We start from the raw sequence: 24,298 nt of genomic DNA, 5'->3' as shown, positions 1-24,298 counted from the left end.
TTCCCTCCCAACAGTGATCTTTATATTCATTTGAACACTTTTGTACTTGGTTGCCAGAATCAGAAAATGGGCAGGTGAGCACCAGCCACAATCTCAGATTAGAACATTCCATTTCATTAATAATTTTAGTTTCTACTACAAAAGAAGTGTTTGTCTACAGATGGATGGATGTCATATTAGGGTATCTAGATAAATTACTTCCTGCAAACTTTTTGCCCTCAGGCAGAACAAAAATGGAAATCAGGGTTCTTGGATATTGTTCCCTTAATCTGCCTATGCTAAAATAAGCCATGGAACAATTAGTGAACAGCAAAGGCAAAACTTAAGAGCTGCTGTAGGCTCCTAGAAAGTTACATCCAACAGTATGTGACCCAGAAATGGCCTTTTCAGGTTAAGAGTTGCACAAAGCCAGAAGTCTCAGGGTGTTTGGCTGTTTTTCATTTGTTGTCCTAAGCATCTAGTATGAAATGGGGTTTGAAACTGCAGCATTGCAGCACTGTTTTATGTACAATTGTTTCATGAAACAGATCTCCTTCCACTTTCCCTTCCCAGGAAAGAACAAAAATGGTTTCTATCTTCTCAGAATGATTTATGAAAATACTTTTTGAGAACTGAAGTAAGGAGCCTTAAAGATAGAAAACTGAGAACAAGCTAAAGATGCTCCCCTCCATCCTCATATAAAACGTTTACAATTTGACTTGCTCATAAAGTAACTATTTCACTAAGACATCTAGAAGTCACGAGTCCACTCCTACCTGTTTCAGAGCTCTCTTTGACTAGTCTCTCAAAACCCAGGGTTTTTTTTTCAGCCCTCCACCCTCCTTATTGGCACGTGCTTGCTCCCATCTTGCAGAGCTACTGAGGAAGTGAAGATGACAAGTCATCTGTAACATAAGCAACATTATTAATTGAGAAAGCACTAGAAATGGACTAGAAAGCACATGGTATTCTGGGACAGTTCAGCAATAAAGATTTCCAACTTGCAGCTGTTTTCACAACTACAGAATTTCAGAATAAAGTGACTTTTTAATTCCCTAACAGGTTAGTACCTTTATAAACAAAACAGCCCTTAGTTGTTCTGCCATTTCACGGCCCTAACAAAACTTAAGCCTCCGAAAGGTAGGGTGGAATTTTCTGCTGAACAAATAAGGAATCTGACATTGAGAGAAGTCAGATAACAGTGTTACATTCAACTGGCCAAGATGGAAATTAATCACTCAAGTTTACTCAAGACTCTCAGCACATGCCTGTAGCCATCTACTACCTTTTTATTATCTTATAAACACATGATAACACCCAACACCACCAGAATGATTTCACCCTGTGTTTTATGTGAGCTACAGTCAGATATCAAGACTTTTTTGTTTCTAGTACAAGAAAAGCAAATGAGGAAATAAAAGGCTTTTCTTCTCTCAATCCAAAGCATTTCCTATGTTATACACACTTCGAAGCTGCCTCACCTCAGGTGCTGAGGACATTTCTTTCCCAGCTCTTTACAGGAATTCTAGCACAGCCTATTATTTGGCTTTTTTAAAGTTCTACGATGCTACAAAACATGCCAAATGTGATCAATATGCAGAATTTGTGCAAGTGATTTACAGTAAACTGCTTAACTTCTGTTCAGTTAAGAAGCTAAGCCATCCCCACAGCCAGGATATTGGGGATGAAGCAGCAACAAGCAATTAACACCACTTTATCCACAAAAACCAAACTATAGCTACGTTATGGCACAACAAAGACACGCACATTAACTACAATTGGTAGGTTTTTCTTATTTATTCAAAAGCTAAGGGATGACAAAAAGGGTTAAAACGTTTTAAGCCACCTATTTATTACATGAACAAACACTCAACCCAGAGGGATTTGTTTTACAAGCCCCTCTGTCCAAAAACCACACACGAATTAAGTTTTATACACAAATGTTTATTTCGCAAATAAACTTCCCCCTTTCAACACAAGGAATGAAATCTAGATCTTCATAAAGATGAATCCAAAACAAAAATCCCTCCAGTACGTTGTAATCACTGTTTTCTTGGTCACTACTGGCTTTAATTGTTTAAACATCAAAAAAACAAGGACATAGTTTTAAAAAAAAAATCATGCTACTGGATTCCTAACACTGCCTCTGACCAGCTCTACACCAATCTCCAGGACTTGAAAATTTTACATCATTGAATCTGAAGCATTTAACTGAAGAAGAGCTGTGCATTAAACACCAACAACTCCAACAACTGAACAAGGAGATTATAAGATGTAATCAAGTTCATAACGGATATAGGTGTTCTTCTCATCGTTGTAGATCCGTGGATAGTGTGCTATCAGAGCGTCCTGGGAGCCGATGTAGATGGAATTATAGATCTTCCAATAAACGTCTCTTACTTTCCTGGCAGGGTGAAACAAACCCTAGAAAACAGAATGGGACAAAATTTATTAAAAGCTTGTGGTCAAATGTTACCAAGTGTAATCAAGCTTTGCACAACAAACATTTGTAAAAGCAATTATAGTTACTAACACCACCTACAAAAGAGGCAGATACACTAAATTCCTGATTTATGTCATTCCTGATTTTAGTGACTATCCAAATTCGCAATCAGAGACAGGTTTTCTTAGCTGTTCTCTGCAGGGAGAAATTCCACTAAGTGGGTTTCTAGCTTTATAGCCGCCTTCTAAAATAAGAACTAAAAATCTGCTGCAGTGTATTTGGTTGGAACTGAGTCTTTAGCTCTGTGATTCAGGCAGAGCTTAGAGCAGAATGTATGAGACAAACTATTATTAAAACCTAGAAAAATGAGCAGGATGTGAAAGCTCTGGGAAAAAGCAGTTCTATATAGTAAGAGTATGCAAGTTATACTCAAAAAAAAAACCCAAAACAAATAAAACACACTGTGCAAGAGACCTTTCACCTGGTGGATCTTTATGCTGAGGTCCCCCAGATTAAAAAAAAAAAAAAACAAAAAACACAACACCACAAAAAAAAAAAAAAAAAAAACAAAAACACAGAGCGAAATTCCTTATCTATTGTCACATCCTCTCTGCATTGATCTGCATCACATTCATCCTTGCTTCCTACCCGAGATGTGAGCTCAGAATCCACAGCCAGAGCAGCAGAAATGGTTATGTGCAGAGAGAAAGGAGCCTTCAGATTTTACCAACACATAGACAAGTACAGAAGGTGAACTGGCTCATGTGGATGCAATGGTATCAACTCTGGTCAAAGCACTGTTTCCTAGTGCTTCACCCTTAGTTTTAAATGTCTTACTGTTTTCCTGGCTAATGATAAATAATAAATAATGATAAATACTAAATCTTATCATCTCTTTATCTCATTTGTTAGCCTTGCACTCTTAATTTATTCCCCAGTCATCAGTGTTCTCACAATCTGCAAGATCCTTACAGTTTGCAACTCAAAGTACCAAAGTCACACTGTTTTCCTTTGCTGAAATAATCTTTTTAGTCTCTTCGAAGGAAGTCCTACTGATAAGTGCTGTCTTTGTAACCCCAGTAGGGACAGAAGAACATACCTGTAAACAATACTGCAACATCCTGCAGGGACCAATAGCGACCCTGAGGCCCTCCAGAGCCCCCATGACTGCCTGAATGACATGAGGAGAGGTTTCAAACACATTAGGCCACACATAATTTAGCAGATGGTTAAGAGAATCTTCACAGCCAAACCCATAAACTCCCAGAGACATATGCTGCACCACAGCACTGGCTGTCTGTCTGTGCACAAGGTCCCTGCAAACAGAGCAAAGGGCTGTTAATTAATTGTACTTCAAAGCAATAGGACAAGTATAGTATTCTTGTGAGAATACTAACATACACTTTTAACCCTTATTTACTAGCAGCAAGAGGCAGAGTAACAAAAAAAAAAAAAAAATCAGTAAATTGAAAAAAAGGATGGAATTTCCTGACAAACTAGTGCTCTAATTCCACAGTGAAAGTACTAACAATCAAAATTATCAAAATCTGTTTGAATGTAGGAAGCTATGACTCCCTTAAGAAGCTTTTATAATTTTAATCCTTTAAGTATTAGTAAAGCAGGTGTATAAATCTTTACTACCTGCAGACAAGGGCTTCCTAATCATGCTGGTCCCTTAACCCCTTCAGCAAACAAGGACAACACATATTTGATATCATGAAGATTTAACAGATGTGACTGTGGCTAACTGTACCCTAGATAGGTAAAAGTGCACTCACCTGTCCATTAAAGCATCTTCAAGCAATGGTGTAACAGCATAAATGTAATCTTTGCCCATCTCTCCAATGTATTCAAAGAGGAAAGACAGGGATTTTAACACACCATTCTGGACATTCAGTTCTGGCACTCTGTACTCATTCATGAGTGCAGGCAGCACTGTGAAAGGTGAGCAAGTCTCAGCTACAATAGCAATTGCTACTGTAGTACACACTCTGTTCTGCCTCTCCTGTACTTTCAGGTTGTTGAGCAGTGTAGCCAGTACATCGTGAGGTCTGAAAGAGACATGTGCATCTGTGTCAATGGATTCAGTGAGGATCAGGAGAAAGAAACAAAACAAGAAACAAAACAAGAAACAAAACAAGAAACAAAACAAGAAACAAAACAAGAAACAAAACAAGAAACAAAACAAGAAACAAAACAAGAAACAAAACAAGAAACAAAACAAGAAACAAAACAAGAAACAAAACAAGAAACAAAACAAGAAACAAAACAAGAAACAAAACAAGAAACAAAACAAGAAACAAAACAAGAAACAAAACAAGAAACAAAACAAGAAACAAAACAAGAAACAAAACAAGAAACAAAACAAGAAACAAAACAAGAAACAAAACAAGAAACAAAACAAGAAACAAAACAAGAAACAAAACAAGAAACAAAACAAGAAACAAAACAAGAAACAAAACAAGAAACAAAACAAGAAACAAAACAAGAAACAAAACAAGAAACAAAACAAGAAACAAAACAAGAAACAAAACAAGAAACAAAACAAGAAACAAAACAAGAAACAAAACAAGAAACAAAACAAGAAACAAAACAAGAAACAAAACAAGAAACAAAACAAGAAACAAAACAAGAAACAAAACAAGAAACAAAACAACAAAAAAACTCACCACAAACCAGTTGAGTTTCAAAACCAAGTGGTAGAAAAGCAAGATTCAGCCCTTAAAATGAGTTCAGGTAACTGGCTAACAACTTAAATCCAGGAAACTGAAACAGCTGAAGCAACTACATGATCTTGTTTTTATAACCAACATTTTTTTTTCCTCTAGATTTAGCTTTTTTCCTGCCTCTGTAAACTCTGCAGGACAGCAGCAGCCTCCCCACTAAGACTCTGATCCCTCAGATAATAACTTGTGTCAAACTAGGGACAGTGACAAAGGAAGGAAATCTCTTGTACAGATAAGCACAGTTACTTTAAGAATACGCATAGAGATGACAATCGTGCTTCAGTCTACAACTTGCTGTCTTGCAGTATCACCTTAGTGGTAAAAAATCCTTTGCAAACCAATAAAAGGATTCATTTAGAAGGGGGTAAAAAGGTATTATTTAAAGGAAAGTTTATAAAAAAATAGAGGGTCTGAATGCATATCACAGTATCAAAAACTTAATGACAAACAGCTTTTACTACCAGATCTAATCTTGCTAGTCTATAAAAAGTCCAAACGTGCAGCAGCCTGCAGTAGTCACAATAGGTGACTGTACTCTCCTCTGACAAAGTTTGTACAATCTGAATGTACAGAAGCTGGAGCGTTTGACACCAGAAAATTCACAATTATCATTAGATTAGGTAATCATGCATAGAAGTGGATAAACATTACATCAACTTACCCAATAGCTTTTGCAATGTACCCAAAAGTGTTCACTGTGGCTCTTCGGATAGCTTTCTTGTGGGCTTTTAGTAATTCAAGCAGTTCAAAGCAGATCCTCATCCATTCCCTGGCAGAAACATACTCTGCACCTCTGCAAGAGAATAAAGCGAGTTACCTCTTCAGTGATGTTAGATAAAACCACAGACATTGCAGCACCCGTCTGCTATCAACAAAGGGATGCTGCTTAAGCAATTGTTCATTAGTTATCTGTTAACATTAGACCTTCACTGGTTAACAGGACATTCAATTTCAGATTCACAGATTGCATCAAGTTGGAAAGGACCTTCAAAGGTCCTCTTGTCTAACCCCCCCTGCAGCCATCAGGGAACACTTCCAACTAGATCAGGGTCATAGAATCATAGAAACACCTGGGTTGGAAGGGACCTCTAAAGGTCATCTAGTCCAAACTCCCTGCAGTAAGCAGGGGCATCCTCAACTAGATCAGGCTACCTGGAGCCCCATCAAGCCTCCCCTTGAATATCTCCAGTGATAGAACCTCAACCACTTCTCTGGGCAACCTGTTCCAGTGTTTAACGACCCTCAACGTAAAGAGCTTTTTCCTAATACCCAACATTCTATTGTGTGCATTCTAAGTTTGCATAAGTGGAAAACACTCCTTACCAAGTGATTACAGAAGAAATTATAACACATCGAACAGACCAGCTGCTAAATATCTCAGCATATGCTTTATGCTCCACTGAAGAAGCATCAAGAGATATGAAAACAAATACCCAGATGCCAAACCTGACAGTCAAGCTTTAGCTTTTTCTACAAGCATTGCCCACACAGAGGGTCACGTTTTCATTACTGGTCACCTTACCTGTCTGCAATGCGCCCCACAAGATCAATACAATTTTCCTGTACTTTCTCATGCCTGTTCTTCAAAATAGGCGTAAGGCGTGGCAGCAGATCTTTGATGGGTGGTGTCATCTTGTGCATACCTATTGAATTCAGAGAGGTGTATTCAGTATCACAATGCCTTTTCTTTTTTTCTTTTTTTTTGTGGAACTAAGATGTAATCAATGCACAAACCTACCTATAACGTTCACAATAGCCTTCAGTGCTCCAAGTATGCTGCCCAGTACTTCAGGGTACTCTTCTCCCAGGTACTCATACAGCACAACACCCAAGTGTCCCATCAGTTTTTCCTACAGCCAAATAAAAACAAACAAAAAAAACCACATAGCAGTTAGTTGGTGATTGTTTCCACTCGTTACTGTGACTTTGAAAGACACTGAGGTCCTGGAGGTCCTGAGGTCCAGCAACAGGGCTGGTGAGGGGTTTGGAGAACACGGAGAAGCTGAGGGTGCTGGGGTTGTTTAGCTGGAGAAGAGAAGGCTGAGGGGAGACCTCGTTGCTCTCTCTCTCCTCCTGAAAGGAGGTTGGAGTGAGGCTGGTGTTAGTCTCTTCTCCCAAGTTACCAGCAATAGGACAAGAGGAAATGGACTTAGGTTGTGCCAGAGGAGGTTTAGGTTGGAGATAAGGAAAAAATTGATTACTTAAAGAGCGGGGAGGCGTTGGAACAGACTGCCCAGGGAGAAGGTGGAGCTGTCATCCTTGGAGATGTGCAAGAAGCATGTAGATGGGCCTCTTCAGGATATAGTTTAGTGGCCATGGTAGTTAGGTTACAGTTGGACTTGATGATCTTAGAGGTCTTTTCCAACCTCAATGATTCTATGACATACTAAAGCAAATTTGGTAGAAGTCAATACAATACCTCTTGACAGGTCTTCATGACAACTGCAGTCCGAGAGATCAGGTCAGCAGCCTGCTGCCTAACTTTGGCTGATTTGTTGTTCAGCCGCCAGAGCACTGTACCACAGATCTGTGGCAAGTAGGGCTTCACTCTTTTACCCAGAGCATTAACCACTGTGCCAAAGCCATTCAGCATCACTGAATCCTGAGTGCAAAAAGAAAGAAGAATGAGACCAGCAGTCACACTATGTTTTAATTAAACTTGGTACCATCTAAATAAACTCTGGAATATTTCTGAATTTTATAGATTACAGCGCTAAGAATGGATTCTAACAACATAATTTAGAAGCAGACATTTCTGTATAACCAACAGAGAGCTGGTTTACAGCTAAAGCAAACCAAACACTAAATGCCCTTGGCCATACCTCTGTGGTCTGTTCCTGGAAGGCATACAAGATACCATCAATGAGTTGTTCTTCCAGTTTATGATCGATGTCTGCTGCCCCAAGATTTCCCATTATCTTCTCAATGGTTTCCATGACCATTTTTCTGTACTGCTCAGCCTCATCTTTCAGATCATCCACAATTCTGGAAATTATTTCTGCTGCTCCAACTTTATTTGCCAGCTCCACAGTTGTATCAACCAACTGAAATACAAAAGCAGTGAGTAGAGAAGCATCAAAAAAAAAAATCCTTCTTTATCTATCTTGAAAGTAATTTTCCCTAGTCTGAAAAGAAGAAACAGCATCATGCACATAAAGCCCTCTGTATAAGCAATTCATTCTGCCTTTAGAAATCAACCAATGTTTTAAACATGGGATGAATTACCCTGACCTTGCAACTGATGCTGACTGATATCCAAAGATGGAAAATGTCTTGATAGCCTGCTAAGAAGCTGTGAATCTTCCAGCTGTGCAGCTTCTAAATTGCTTGTGAAACGATTCAATTTCAGGACACTAGATAAAACTCAAGCTGTCATGTGAATTCTATTCATCTCTAAATAGTTCTCCAACTGAAAAAAAAACACAATACCTGTCTGTAATTTCTTCTGTCCAATGCCATTCTGTGCTGCCAGAAGTGTTTGAAGAAAGGTGGCAAGATTTCTGTTTTAATGTAGTTTGCTTCAACACCATCTGTACCACAACACTGCTTTACCACCTGACAGGAAACAAAAAAATCCAACAGTTTAAATTCTGTGTGGGGTGCAGGGACGGTTGTTCTGTTCATTTTTTTTTTTAAATCAACATACATATTTAATACACTTATACACAATCATTCTGACCTACCTTCAACACAATTTTTTTCATCTCTTCATCAGGCGACTGAAACTCTCTGATAAGGATCAACATGACTTCTCTGGTGTAGTAGTTTGCATACTCAGCATCCATGAGTGGAATCAGGTAACCAATAGCTTTCAAAAAGGCAGCCAAGCCCTATTGAAATGCAGAAATGTCTCTTGTGAGTTACAGAAGATACAAATCCATTTCAATTCAAACTAAAGAAGTATTTTAGATATACCTTTCCTCTGTGTTGACGGATACCCTTCCATAAAGGCTTCAAGACAGAGTCAAACGACTCAATCCCATAGGGGGTAGCTGCCTCAGCCAAAGCAGCAATAGCCAAAGCACTGATGGTGCGAACTTTCTGCTGTTCATCCACCAGACCTGCAAGAGAACAGTAGTTAGTACCACTTCTCGTGACCTGAGCTGAAAACAGCAAAAACAGAGGGGCAGTCCAAAAGGGATTAACTTCTTTGAGGAAAACCACACTACTGTTTCTCTTTCAGAGTCAGCTGAACTGACTCTCAGCGTCAAAACCACACACAAAACAGGACCTTGCTATCACTGTGTCTCGCAGGGATATGAAATTTTTCCGAATATGAAGTGAATACATGAATCTTTGTCTGGGAAAACAGAACTTACCGTGTTCAATAATTTCAACCAAACTCCTAAGATGAGGCAAGATGGCACAACCCATCAGAATAGCAATCTGCTGTACAATCTTGATGCCAGTATGCCGAGCCTGCCAGGATTTTTTGCTTTTACAGACAGCTTTCAAGAAGGGCAACAGAGAAGGAATGCCCAAAGCAGAGGCAACAACAGCAAAGGCTCGAGCTGTTGTATTTCGGACGTATTCATCCATGTTATCAATATCAGGTCGCATTGTGGAGATCATTGTGGCCAAACCAGCAGCCTGAAGGAAAAGCATACAAAATACATCAAATTGGATTTACAGCACAGTTATAATTTTTCTACTGTGTCTATTCAAATGCAGCTACATGTAATCTAACTCAGTTGCCTTAATGAATGGAACTTTACCTTAGCCAAGTTTGAAATAATTTCTCTGCCTTCCACTCTAGCATAGTAGTCTTCATCGATCAGCAGTGGCTCAATGACGACAAGGATCTGGAAAAGATGAACAAATTAGTGTATCTTTTCATTAAAACTTTTGGTACTGTTTCTGGCTCTACCAGGTTCCAGAAAACTGAGAAGATTCTATGGATCCAAGCTTTAGGCTTTATGATGACTGGGGGGGAGGAAATCATCCCTTATGCTCTCTCTGCATCTCTGTCTCCAAAGGAGGCCCAAGAGATACTGCCTAGAAATCAGGTAAGATTCCCCTTCTCACCTGCCCCAAGCAGGCATATGTCTTAATACTATAAAGCCCACACTAAAATAACTTAAAGCTTGGACTAGGAAATATGGAAGTCAGTTATGTTAAAAAGCATGCCCTCCTTGTCTTCTGAAATGCAGATAATATACACATTTCTCCCAGAAACCCTCAGAAAAGGCAACTGAAAGGTGGAATGGAAAGGGGCAGCAGACCTTGTGCACGTATGGTCGGACCAGGTCATCCAGCTTGTACAGAATTCTGTCGATGACTTTGACAAGCAAGTGCCGCTCCTGATCTTCAAGAGTTGGTGACATCAGCAGAGGCAGGATTTGATTAAACAGCGGCCCTGCTCCAAATTCCCGAGCCTTATCGGTAATCTGTCGCAACGCAGCCTAAACAAAACCGAGCAGTCTGTTAATTCAACTAAGGAAACAACACTAAATCGCAGAACAGGTAGATATGAACCAAGTTAAAACGTAATTTGCTGTCACCACAGGCTTCAAAATACTTGTTTCTTCCACTGCAAAACCACTTTAAACAATTTTATGCTGGTCTGTTTAAAAATGAATGCGAGAAGAAATACACCCTGATGTTAATCCCAGGTGCTCAGTTTCCAAGAGAAACACGGTCCTGATCCAATATGAAGAACAGCTCCAGCTAAAAGTTTATATCATGCTTACTTGCAACTAGGCAGCCTGGTGCTATGACAAATTAAAGCAAAGCTGTGCAGAAAAGACTGCTGATGTACTGCATGATGTGTAAAGCTGAAACTCAAAGAGGAGCCACACTACTAATTTAGAAGCAAAATCCGAAAAATAACAAAGCTCTTGATTAAAAAGCACTATAAATCAGTGACTGATACTACTGCGTGATGAAAAGCAATGCTAAATTAAACTGATGGACAAACAAAAAGCCATAGAGAGAAGAGGAAGAAAGCACTAAGCAGATAAAGATGGAAGAAGCTCTTAAAGAGAATCCTACAGACAACTGAAACTAAACCTGAAAACAAATGCAGTTGTGTAGAATGAAATTCCAGAAATGCATCTGGCAGCTCATCTCACCTTCCTCATAGGCGGTGTGCCATTCTTTATTTTCAGAAGTAATTTCATTATTTTTCTCTCCTTCTGTTCTTCAGGACTCAGAGTTGATTCATCGACATCAACCTACAAATAATTACAGACAAATAAATAGGCATTGATACGTGTTCAGAGGGAATCAGGAAGCTTTCATCAGTATGACTGAAATCTCATTTACCAAGAGTTTATCGAAGTACTGGATGTCATCTGGTTTCAGGAAGGGGAGATTGCCAGATGGCTGGTCATTGACACTCTTCATAGTCCGGTCTTCTGTCTGCATGTGGAATCCAGTCATACCACCCAGCGGTGTTGGAGTCGCTGTGAGCTTGCGAGCTGGAGTGCGAATAGGTACATAACCAGCTGGCGGGGGAAGAACCTGCAGGAGAATGGACACAAATTCTCTTACCACAACAGATAAAAAGAGGAAAGCAGCAAATACAAACTATGACCAAACTTTCATCTTCCATTTTATTTGTTTGGGGATTTGTGTGACTGTTAGTGCTACATTAGCTCACATGTTCACAGAAATACTGACACATTCATTGAATTCGTGGCTATTCTGAGGATATTTCATAAGAAAGCTCATTTCCACTGCTGAAAGCTTGGAAAACAAGTTTTGAACTCTTTACAAAGTATTAAGTATCTCCATCAACACAGCATACTAGCTGACTTAGAAGGCAGTCAATAGAGGAGAGACACAAATTCTATGTTTATTTCCATGTGGACTTAGTATTTTTGTTAGTCCATTCATAGCTCATCTTTCACCTTGAGGGGCATTCCCAACACTGAGGAGGAGAATAACTACTGGCCTTGGAGATCATCTTTAATTCTCCCTCTCTAACAAGTACATGAGTAAATGCATCAAACAAACACTTATAATCAATAATCAACACTAAATGTTAAACATTCTACTTCTGGGACAATATGGTTTACCAAAAAATAAGTTAAAAGCGTCAATATTCCCTGGTATTTAAAAACAAACAAAGAAACAAACCACCACATCATGGTCTGCTGTACTTTCATCCAGATGAGTTACCTTATATCCTTCTGGAAACATAGCATCCAATTCTTCATCAGAAAGTGGTCTGTTTCTCTCATCTATTTCCCTTTCCCAGCGCCAAGCCTGCAGCTGTTCAGGGGTCATGCTCATGATATGACCTGAATTTAAATGAAAAAAAATTAAAAGAAACCAAGTAAAATTAAAAAGAAAAAAAAAAAAAAACCAAACAAACAACTTTCTGTATGCTGCAGGAGATGAATTTTTTTACTTAACCTTTAAGGACTGAGACAAAGCTTTCACAATATTTGCAATCTGTGCATAGTAAGATATCAAACTTTTAGAGAGTCTTTTATCCATGTTTTACCACCTAAATTGAACAGGAAGAGACCTTACTGAGACTGTACCCTTAGTCTCAATTCCCCTCCAGAACCAATTTGCTGTGGCAAATTCAGCATATATTGACCCTTCCATACAGGCAGAAGTCCATGTCAAAAGGAGATGTGTCTATGCTTCATTTCCCAAAACAAAGAGAAGCCTTGGAGACCGGATGGAGCTTACCTGGTGTAGGAGTTGCCATGTTCATAGCTGGTGTACCAATGGGTGTTTTGCCAGGTGTCAGAACAGGAGTGCTGCCACCCATCTGGCTAGCAGGTGTTTCGTCCCAACGTGACTTCCTTTTGCTTGCACCTGGGGTTGGTGTCTCACCGATTGAGTCACCACCTCTATCTGTACGAGGTGTCTCAGCCCATCCACTGCCATGGCCCGGAGTATCTGAGGAAAACCAAAAACCATTGTTGCAGGAAGCTGAACAGTCTATACTGCAACTGTAGCACCAATATCCAAACTCATTGTCAGTATCTTGTCCCCGTGTTGACACAAATCAAAAAGCATCAAATAAACACAGGAGACAGAAAGGTGACTATTGCACTGAAGACATCCCTCAAAAACTTCATTTTATCATGAAAACATGTCACCTTCTTGCTGAATCTTAGCATAAATAAGTAAAATTCTAAAAAAATACACAAGAACTTGGGATATTCTAGAAATTGGACAACATACCCAACATATCCTATGTACTCCCTTGATAACAGCATTAAGGAACAATGGTGTTTCACTGTTATCTGGCACAGGAGCCTAAATCAAATCAGGCAGCTGAGAAATTCCTGCCAGACTTGTTCAAATGCTAACCTTTTAAAAAAAAATTAATACTTCAAACCCAACCCACACAAATCTACCATAAAAAAAAGCAACTTGTTGTGAGCTCCTTCACACATGAAAATCCCAGCCTGCAGCAGTCACTAGCCAGACCACAGACACTGACTGGGTTTGAGCAGAGGTGTTCCAACAGCCGTGAGTCAAGAACTCAGTGCTGCAAATGAAGACACCACAGCAACCACTAGAGGTCACAATAAAATCACTTCTTGCCTGACTTCTGAATCTACCATTTCCTTCAGGGGAAAAAAATCCCATGCCACAAACCACTCAAACTGATGATAATGCTTCACATTTTACAGAAGTACCTCTTTCTGTTTTAGGTGTTTCATCCCATCGGTTTTTACGTGCACTGGAAGTGGCACCTCCATGGCCTGGTGTTGCATGTCCAGGTGTATCCCGTCCAGGTGTGGCAGCTCCTGCTGGGGTATGACTGGGAGTTGGATCCCAGATTTTTGAGCCTGGGGTGGCACCAGGAGTTTCACTGCCCTTTGCACGGCCTGGAGTTTCATCCCATCGCAGAGATGGTGTATGGCCAGGAGTCTACACAAGGCAAACCCAAAAGTATTAGTCTCTCTCATACTATACTCTAAAAACCTGCTAGTTACTATCTTTTTTTTTTAGTAGAGGAGGAAACTTCTGAAATTCAAGAGGATGAGCATTAATGATTATCTTCTGCAGATAAGCTGATGAACACTAGGATTATTACCTCTGCTTGATCCCAACTGGATAGCTTTTTAGGCGTAGCACCGGGAGTCTGATCAGCTGTCTGATCCCAACGCCGTTTGCGTTTTGAAGGTGGCTGAGATGCAGCTCCATTGACGACTTTAAGCTCTCCAGCTTTAGCTTTTTCAGCTAGCTGTTGTCTAATTTCCCTCTGTTCAAGGGCACAAAAACACAAATGTAAGAAATAGATTTCTTAAGAAGGCTACCAGAGTATAACTTCAAAAGAGATTTTTCCGCTCTGTCATACATTAATAGGCTATTTTTGAGGGCCTGCTCAAATAACATCCAAACAGCTATTGGTTCAATTAAAAGGCCATTCTCTTTTCATTCTACAGTGACAGAGCAGCTAAGTGTTTGGAGGGGCTGGTTTTGACACCTTTAAAAAGCCCTTCACACACAAACACATGAAGATGTTGAGTGCTATCCAGTATCATACAAGAAATCTGATTATATAACCAATTTCTGCTTACCTATTAATAGCCATGAATAAAGCATGTACTTTCTTTTTTTTTTTTTTTTTTTTTAAATACTTGAATCCTAACGTTAGTCTTACAGCAGTTCTTACTACTCCAAGTGTTTCAACAAAGACTTTTAAAAATCTCCCTGGACTCCCTTTACACAGAGCTGACAAAACCAAAAATCTCTGACACTAAATACCCCTCAGTGACAGTTAGCTTTGGTCTCTCATCCTCTGGAAGAGAATAAACAACAGAAAATCCAAGTCCTATTAAAAACAAAAATCCAGATTAAAAGATATTGAGACTGTTCCTCCATTGTTTAAGTATTATTTAAAACAGATGTTTTTTCAAAACTTACATCTTTAAATTCTGCTGACTTTCAATATGTGAAGAACAGGATTTTCCAAAGAAAAGAGCTTTTAAGTCAAAAAAAGTCAGCAGAATTTTACCACTTTAATGTGCTTTCAAAGGCTGTAAAATGAAATGAAGTCCAAGGGCAAACCCTTCCCCCACTCCACACACCTCTTCCTTTGTTAAATGCTGTTCACGCATAACATCCATGTACGTTCTGGCATTCATTTTAGGATCTGGTGTCTTCCCTCCTGTGGAAGAGAACAGCAACAGGAATGGAGCACAGTGAGTACAGGATAAACACAAACTATGGACTTTTTCTACTGTCCTGCTCTAATATTATATTATTCCATGATTGTTTAATTTTACTTTTTGATTGAGAATTTTAAAAATTACAGGTATCTTACGTTTATTCAGTTTGCTGATCAATTTAACCTGTTTGAACACAAACATAACTACTGCAGTTTCAAACAAATATTTTAAAGCCAAGATAAACGATAACATGACAACACAGTTTTAAGAGTCTTCAGAAGTGATGGGTTCCTGGGTTGCTAATCCAGAATACGTACACTTTCGTGCCTTTGTCTCCACCAGCAGTTCTGACTTCAAGCAGCAGAATAGAAGCCTAGAAAATTATCTCTTTACCATTAGTAACACTTTGGAAAGATATTTATATTCAAAACATTACCTTGTGTAAGCTGTTAAATCCTAGTTGTTATCTGACTAGATTAACTACTCCACACCTCAGCAATGTCTAAAATGTTTTACCATAAAGACCCAGTTATAAGGTTGACAAATCTGGGCATGTCTCCCAGATCTTCTATTGTCATATTGTAAAAGGGCTTCATTAAAAAGAAAAACAAAACAAAACAAAACCAAAACAAACAGAAAAGAAAACAAAAAACCCCCAAAATCTGTCACTTTCCCCCTCTTCTCAAGATACAACTGTGACTGGGAGCTGAATGTAATACAGTACACATACCACCACGACAATACTCACAGGCAATGGGTTTTGTAAACCATGTGTTGTTTTATGCTGTGTATCTTGAGTTAATTACACTTTTAAATAAGAAGCCCAACATTATAAAAACAAGACTCAAGAAAAACACTTTTGTTTAAGAAAAATGTGCATATTTGCTATACGAGTCGTATAGCAATGTAATTTAGGGAAAAAAAATAAACTTCTTAAACATTTCTATGCTGAAGATCATTGCCCAATTGGCTGTGTCATTCTGACACTAGCTTTGATAGGACTTTCCTTTGGGATACTTTTTCACCATAATCTACACAGGATGTGTTGAACTGCACCCTTAAGAATGCAGACAGGACTGGCATATAGCAGTACTGCTGTAGGAAAGAAATTAAGGACAGTTAGTATGGGCCTGTGAATTCTGAAAATACATCTTTATATCATTTACAATTAAGCAAGTAAAATAATTAATAACCCTATTCATTCATGCAGGCTGAAATTCTTATTTGTAACACCTGCAAAACAGCTAACTCATTTTAAGCCAACAGGCACCTTACTGCCACATGTGAAACACCTGAAGAAAGTTTCTGGCAGACCCCCTAACACCCCTTTTCCTGACTTGCATTCTCAAATCATCAGAACAGACTTGAACTATTAAGAGTATCAAAGTCTTATATCTGCTCTTGAATCTTTTAGCTATACCACCTAAGTTTACATAGGATGGCAAGACTTAGGTGCTCTCTTTCGAGAGCTAGCATTTTAAATGCGTAAACCTGTAAATCTACAACTTGGAATGAACACTTTCAAGGTACTGAAAGAATCTGAGCACTCAATACACACGTTGTTCAAAGTATAATGCACAACCCAAAACAAAATGAAAAGAGAAACCTTTAACCCTTTGTGTTTCTATGGCAATGGCTCATTAGTTTCTTGTCCTTCTACCTGGAAAGAAAACTCGTATTATAAAGATGAAGAATATGGCATCTAGGTTTTCAACCAAATCTCTATGAAAAGGGGATGTTTACAACAGAACTAAGCTTATAAGCATGCCAACAGAAATCAAAGGGCTAAAGACATTTAAAGACAACAAATTCCAGAGAGGGCATAGAAAAGTCAAAATGAATTACCATCTGCAAAAGGATCAAGACGCTCAGGGGAAATTATCATCATCCGCCTGTGCTTTTTGTACTCATCTTCCCGATCTGCAATCTTCTGAGGTCGGTGTTCTGCAAAAGGATCATACTACAAACCAAAAACAGCTTGTTAGTCATCCATGTGTGAAGAACAGCAGCAAGAATCTGGTGACCATAGGCATGGATTCATTTCTAGTATCACTAAAATGTCTACTTTATTCTCAAACTCAACTGTGCAGGAAGATCAAGGCACTGATTTTTGTTTCTTTTTTGTTTGTTCGTTTTAAACACAGAATTTCTTATCAAGTAACTTATGGAAATAATATGTTATTCAAGAAATTGATTTACTTGTCAAAGCATTTCATGCTGTCACACTTTCCCCTTCTTTCTACAGGGTGCTTGAACACCCCTTCACAGCTTTTAATTCCCACAGAAAAATATGCCAGGGATATAAAAACTAAGTGATAACATTTTATTTACAAAACCCAGAAATATATGGGACAAAGTTTTCCAGTTAATTCCATTTTTAAGTATCTGACCTATCAAAATAGATGTTTTAATAGTTTAATGTCCATGCCTTCATTGCCTTTACATGTAGAACTGCCAGTTTTTATGACCCCGTGGCATGCTAAACTAAAGCAGTAAGAGGCTTACAGCAAAATTAAAACTCCACAGCCCTTTACATACAACTTGTATCTCCAGGAGACATGGTCTGGCCTCAAAATCCATAATACCTTTTTTCTCTATTACCTCCAGCAGCATTTTACTGTGTCTTAAGATGTACCTGTTCAGTAGACTGTGGGATGTCATTAAGCAATGCCACTGGAGCGTGGTACCCAGGCTTCTTCTGGCCAAGCAAACTCGTAGAAGGGTAGTCATCATCATCCTGGCAGTAAAGAGACACGGCACATTGATAGTGAGGTAAAATTATGTCAAATTAACACACCATGGTCATAGAAAAGGTGGAAATGGACAACTACAATAGCCGATTCTGAATTTTAACCTATAGAAAAATCCATGATATCTCATTGGTCTCAAACTGCTGAATCAGATAAACCTACCCACATCATCTAAAGCCCTTTTTCTCTACAAGAAACTCCAGAATTCTGCAATATGCTACATTTAACCAAGCATGCTCTTTACACTAGTTACACAAACAGGCTGTCTGGATGGATAGAGTTCCCTAGCTGGCACAGGAAAACTGGTTCAATCTGCTTTTCTTAAAAGCCAGCTAAAGACAGAACAAAACTTCAGTCAATAACCCTATAAAAAAAAAAAAAAACAGTCAAATATTCAGAATTGTATTAATTTAGTTATACCTTGGCAATCACAAGTACTCAGAATGCATAAGATTTTTTTTGCTATCTAGTACCTTGCAAACAGTTTCTGTGTAATAATTTCCAGTAACCCAAAAAAAAAAAAAAAAAAACCAACCCAAAAAAAACCCAACACCAAACAAACAAAACAACCCTGCTCTTGAAACCATGAACTGATTTCAGTGAGATCCTGTAATGCAGACTTTTAGCTAAGGAATTCTTAGAAGTCTACAAATGACACATCACTAAAAATAAAATAAATAAATAAGCTAGTACTAATCTGAACACAACGATTTGCCTTCCTCTTAAAAAACACAATTCACTCCCATATTTGCACATGTATCCACGGTCAGAACTCTATAGAGTATGACTGCCCCTGCCACTGAAAATGTGATCAAATGTTTAATATTAGAAATGTTAAACAATGTTTACCACTACAAAGTCAAGCCTACAAACAGGATATATAAAGAGACCTTAATACAGTGAAAAAGCCAATTCTCACAAATTGCTCTGAAATTTGAAATTAAGCAGAAACAGAAATCTTAAAATAGTCACTTAAGTTTGTTGGCCCAAGTTTTGATTTGTTTTTCAACACTATTTTTCACCTTGGCAGCAGGGTTAATTATTGCAGGCAAGGCTAACATTGGTTATGTACCAGGCCAAAGTTTTTGCCTTTTGCTTGGGCATATGTGACTTTCAAAGCACAATTCATGCAGTACAAGCCAGACTTGGAACTTAGGAGCCTCCCAAGTGAGATGCATTTGGTCAAGCAACTGCTTTTACTTCAGCAATTGCTATTAATTAATCAGAATTAATTTCAAAACACTTAGAATGAATGCCATAAATAAACATATATAAAATCACTTACATCTTCTAATTCAGTTGCTGCAATAGAAGTGACATATCCAGCAAATCTGCTGTCACTGCCACCATAAATCTCTTGATCATAATATCCTGTGGAATCGAGGCCTACTCCTTGTGCTTCATCAAGAGCAGGCTTCTTCCCTTGAATTTCTCGAATTTGTGCTTCAATATCTAGGGTAAAGACACAAAAAAGCATTTCTTTAATGCCTACACACAAAATGGTACTATGACACATGCTATTTCATACAGCAAAATGAGTTTTTTCACCAGATTTCAAAGATTACAGGAAAAAAAAGGACATATAAAACTAAATAAATAAATCACAATGTTTATAAGCAGCTTTTCCTTCAACTGTAACATTACTCTGCACACAAAACTTCAATTGTATGGGCCAGGGTTTGAGTCTCATCTTTGAACAGAGACAGCACAGAAGGTCATTTACACTGGTATTCCTCAACACTACAGTAAAACCACACTTCCTCAGGGAATGGAATCTTCTCATTAAAGGCTTTTCAAATTGTTATCACAAATCAATTTTGCTAATATAAACAAATCTGTTCATAAAGTTACTGCATGAACTGGCAAATCAAAGACATTTAATAAAACTACATTGTGCTGTGTTATTCAACATATTGCAAACGTATTATTTTTGAACAAATAAAAAAATACCTCTCACATTTCACTGAATACTAAGTTAGCAATAACACAGTAAAGGGAAAAAAAAAACAAACCAACAAACTACCAAATTTTTTTTCTCCTGCACTCTGGCAGCTCAAATGTTACTTATTCACAACTATTCCTGCCTGCACCACCATCTTTAGAGAGTCTGCTGTTCTGAGTAACAGCAATATTATCCTTCACCCAACACAAATGGGAGCTGTGTCATGCTTTGAACTCACCAGAGTCTGACTCCAATCAATTCTGGTATCCACCTCCGACCTTAAAAGTTTGGTACTTTCAGAAAGGACATTAACTTATTAACCCAGATTTGGGACAACAGTCCAGTGGAGAAAGAAGGAAACAGCAGATGTTTCTAAACTCATCAAGAGTCCCATGCACAGGAGACAGAAGATAGACCATAGTAGCTGATAAGGAGAATCTTGCTCCACCCAGTTAAGGGCTTCCATCAAACTTTGGCAGATATCTAGAAGGTGGTAACTTGGGACAGTCAGCTTTGCACTACACAAAATCATGGTATCTGCCTTGACTTCTGGAAGCTGAAACCTAACAAAAACCTTACACTGCTGGCCACGATCACCTGCTGAATCTTGTTCCCAGGTACATCCAGCTCCCCCAAATCCTGCACAGCATAGGGGATTCTAGTGAGCCCGTAACTTGAGACATGATGCTGCCTAATACATTACTTTCCTGGAGAAGCAGCAGAAAATACTGCTGAATTAGGAATCCCCGTCTTGCCCACAAAGGTCTCAGGCTAAGACATACCAGTGATATCCTGTTTACCAGTGTCATCCTAAGGCATTGTTTGTATGAAGTTGCCCTGTGGCACGTTTATGAAGAAGACACAACTCACTTCTCTGACAGGATTTTTAGCTATTTCTGTTTTATCTAAAGAGCACATCAAGCTCCTGAATCCTTTTGCAGTGAAAGGGAATACCTGAAGTTTTCCACCAAAGACAACACTACTAGCACAAGTGCTTTTAGAACACAATGCCATTGTTTTTCATTTCTAACCAGCAGTTAATAGAACACACTGCCCACCCATAGCTGCAACCAGCTTCAGAACAAAAAGTCTACAGCTCTTGCCTATAATGCCAAAGTCTTTTCATCATCTTTCCACTGAAGCAACCTGACCATAAAGTTCAGCCAAATAAAGCACCAGTAAGTACTCTGCCACACAGGACAGGCCAGAGAGATCTGTGACAAAAGTCCATTAAAAGTGCTATGGGACTGCTGCAGCAAAAGCAGAACACAAAAATATTTTCCTATTATTAGTTCTCACCGATACTTCACACATTGAGGCCTGATTCTCTTACTTTATTTCTTAAACAGCTCTACTTCGTGAAATGCGTACAGAACACACCTATTCTTGGGCTTCTCCTTTAAATTAAATTGACCTCAACTGTTTGTGCAGGCTAAGGAACACTCATTTTCTTGATGGGTTACCTATACTTGCACAGGGTCTACAGGGTTACAAACCCCACTTACAGCCACCATAATTTTCAACTCATGCCAAATGGTCTCTAAGTACTAAATGAAGCACTCCTCAGAGAGCACCCATCTGACAAAAAACTCTTTAACCAGAAAGTCTAAAAGGTCTGCAGCCAGCGGTGGCCTGATTACCAGTCCAGAAAGCATCACATATTTAGCTTCCAATCTTTTCCAAAGACTATTTTGACAATAAAGATGCATTACATCATCTTTGATCTAACTGGCACTTCCTTGGAAAAGCTCACGGCCTATTTAATAGAGCACTTAAACACAAATCAAATTAAGAGAGGAGTAATCGTAAAGCTTAAAAAAACACATTGTGTAAACTACTTCAGTGAGGATTTAGTCAGCTAGGACATGAACAGAAACTTCAGTCAGAGGGAATGGGATTTAAAGGGAAAAGGACAGAATGATATCCTGCTGCTTATTCTTGTATCTGTATTTTACGCCATTTAATCAATGTTTTTGTTTCAAAAGAAGTAACTTTAACGTGCACAGTTGATTTGAAAGATACTATAAATGCTGATTATTAGTCAACATACTTGAATTCAAAGTCCCTGAAACCTCTAGCACACAGCAAGATCATAACAGACTTTCCGCAAATAGTCCATTACCATACATGTCATTCTACTGGCAATGTCTAAATGTAAAACATTTTTCAGCAAGAAAGAAGAATCAGACCATGTACTGAAGTAGTATTTTACACCTCAGATAGTTTGTATGCTTTCATGCCTTATCATACATTTGCACATTTAGCTTGCTCTGTGCAGTTTTATTTCTAGGTACTCTAGCACGTTCATGCATGTTAGATCTCTCAAGTTTACAGATCCCTTTGCTCTTTTCTGAGCAAGAAAAAAAATATATTAAAACTAAAAACTACATTCAGCAGCATTTGAAATTCAAGCATTTATTGAGGCTCTATAAGCTGCCATTGAAAACTTTGTTTTCCAACCTAAACCAAAAAGCTCTCCATAAACTATGAAACTGAAACCACCTCAAACCGTTTTGGTATCTCTTTCAAGTTGTGTCTTCAATACATCAATCAACAAATATTCAACAAACAAGATGTGAAAAATCTTCTAAGACAACATAGTAATAATCAACTATTGGGAAAATCAGTCAAGAACTGAAAAAAATTCAGATAGAATTCAGAAGAAAAATAATCGAACTGTTCAGCTAATTGCTTCCATGTTGGGAAAGACAGCATTACACGATGATACTCAATTACACATAGTTTTTTATTTACCTCTCTACACCCCTTCTAAAAAAATGTTCTGATACAACACTAATAAAAACGTGCAACTGGGAGAATGTCATGAAGTCGATAGACTACCATTTGCTTCAATAAATAAACAATTTAAATTAAAAAAAAAAGTCGACTATCTTATTATTAAAGGCTCTTTAGGTAATATGAGAGACAGAGCACTGTGATGAGTAACAAATACCCGGGCACCTTACTACCTCGCAGTATATAAATCACTGTCCAGAGGTAGTTTTTTCTCAGTGAATGTTGGATGTAAATCAATACAAAGCACATCAGATCACACATCATACACAGAACCATCAGTAAAAACCCGAAAGCGAGAGCACAGATGCAACACAATTCTAAAAATTACTCTCCTTCTCCTTAAAGTACTTCAGAGCAGAAGCAGCTTTGCTTCCTGCCGCGAAGAGCTAGAAGCAACGGTGAACAGAGCCACGCAGCACCTCGGACAATAACATATTGCCTATGAAAGCCCTCGCTCATTAATCGCTCAGAGACAAGTTTTCTTACGTAAACACCCATCCGGCATGAAGCCTCCGTACTAAAATCACAATTGAAACGCTTCGAGACCTCACGGTTTTTTTCTCCTCCTTCAGGGCACTGCTTTCAGTAAGCACCACGTCGACACGATGCTTAGTAACAGCTCAGGCTATGCTGGTTTTCAGCGGATAACGCCCATCCACCCGCCCTCTTTGGCCTCGTTTACTACGGATCCAGGCCGAAGGGCTCGGTCAGGACAATAAAGCTGTGTTGATGACATTTATGATGCGAAAGCGAGCAGGCGTACACCGCGATCTTCATCGATGGCTGAATGCGAGTGGCCAGCGAGGACCCTGGCCGCGTGTGCGGGGAAGTGCGCGCAGCGGGGAAAAGCGAGGAGCGGCCCACAGGCGGCCTTTCATGGGAGCACTGCTCAGCCTGGCGTCATGCCGGTAGGTGGAAACCCGGCAGGGATTCGTTGGCCCGGTCAACGAAACAGAACTAACTGACACCGTCTCACCTCGCGCCATCCCCCTCTAAGCATGCACAACAGGAGTCCCTCTCCTCAAGTTAGGTCCCCCCCGCCCGCCTCTGCAGTCCCCGAGAGGGAGGCTGAGGCCCGGGCATGGCGGTGACACAAGCGGAGACGCCATTACAAACAGGCCCGCCCGCCCGCCACGGGGCCAGCCCGCCTGGCCCCCACCTAACGAGTCGGGCCTGACGCTGCCTAGCGTCGGGGACAAATAAACTCAAAAGGCAACTGCCGAGCGCGCAGCTACAGTGAGAGGCGCTACAGGTATTTCAGGGCCATCTTACCTTCATGGGTCTTGGCGATCTTCGCCATTTTGTCCACAGCGAACAACGCCGAGGCGGAACTGGCACGGTCCCACCACTTCCGCGAAGAGAGGGAAGGGGGAGGGCACAGTGCGCAAGCGCGCCGTGAGGCCGCGCTGCCTCCGGCCAGCTAATGGCGCCTTGCACAAGCGCAGTACTCCCGGCCAGCCGACGTCACTCTATTGGCTGGGCGAGGGGACAAGCCCTGCCCATCTGTGATAGATTGCACGGCCAGCGAACCACAGCGCGGCTGAGCGGTAAGGGGTTTGGCGGCACAGAGAGGGGGT

At 39.5% G+C, this 24,298-nt stretch overlaps 1 protein-coding gene across 3 annotated transcripts; it reads right to left on the bottom strand.

The window, feature by feature from the left end:
* Positions 1-1,796: 1,796 nt before the first annotated feature.
* SF3B1 (splicing factor 3b subunit 1) lies at positions 1,797-24,061 on the bottom strand. 3 transcript variants are annotated; one of them, XM_054381478.1, is made up of 25 exons: positions 23,994-24,061; positions 19,269-19,435; positions 17,869-17,970; positions 17,079-17,193; positions 15,153-15,232; positions 14,156-14,323; positions 13,755-13,989; positions 12,793-13,005; positions 12,271-12,392; positions 11,413-11,610; positions 11,220-11,321; positions 10,371-10,550; positions 9,864-9,950; positions 9,468-9,738; positions 9,064-9,209; positions 8,832-8,978; positions 8,578-8,703; positions 7,971-8,192; positions 7,568-7,750; positions 6,887-6,998; positions 6,671-6,791; positions 5,810-5,941; positions 4,201-4,473; positions 3,522-3,738; positions 1,797-2,403 (listed from the first exon to the last, which is right to left on the bottom strand). In XM_054381478.1, the coding sequence occupies exons 1-25, from the start codon at positions 24,019-24,021 to the stop codon at positions 2,245-2,247; spliced, it is 3,906 nt and encodes a 1,301-aa protein (XP_054237453.1). In that variant the 5' UTR covers positions 24,022-24,061; the 3' UTR covers positions 1,797-2,244. The 3 variants fall into 3 exon arrangements, with proteins under 3 accessions (XP_054237453.1, XP_054237454.1, XP_054237455.1); XM_054381479.1 differs by lacking the exons at positions 17,079-17,193; positions 17,869-17,970; positions 19,269-19,435; positions 23,994-24,061 and adding an exon at positions 15,551-16,251; XM_054381480.1 differs by lacking the exons at positions 1,797-2,403; positions 3,522-3,738; positions 4,201-4,473; ... (15 more) ...; positions 13,755-13,989; positions 14,156-14,323 and having other exon boundaries at positions 15,191-15,606.
* Positions 24,062-24,298: the final 237 nt, after the last annotated feature.

The sequence above is a fragment of the Indicator indicator genome, chromosome 5 (assembly GCF_027791375.1).
Source record: "Indicator indicator isolate 239-I01 chromosome 5, UM_Iind_1.1, whole genome shotgun sequence".
Lineage (NCBI taxonomy): Eukaryota > Metazoa > Chordata > Aves > Piciformes > Indicatoridae > Indicator > Indicator indicator.
This window is presented reverse-complemented; position numbering and strand designations above follow the sequence as displayed.

Coding starts and splice junctions, on each gene's coding strand:
- SF3B1 (XM_054381478.1), bottom strand. CDS start 24,021: ATGGCGAAGATCGCCAAGACCCATGAAG. Junction 12,393..12,792: donor CATGGCAACTCCTACACCAG/GTAAGCTCCATC, acceptor ATTTAAATTCAG/GTCATATCATGAGCATGACC. Junction 9,739..9,863: donor TTATTTCAAACTTGGCTAAG/GTAAAGTTCCAT, acceptor CTTTTCCTTCAG/GCTGCTGGTTTGGCCACAAT.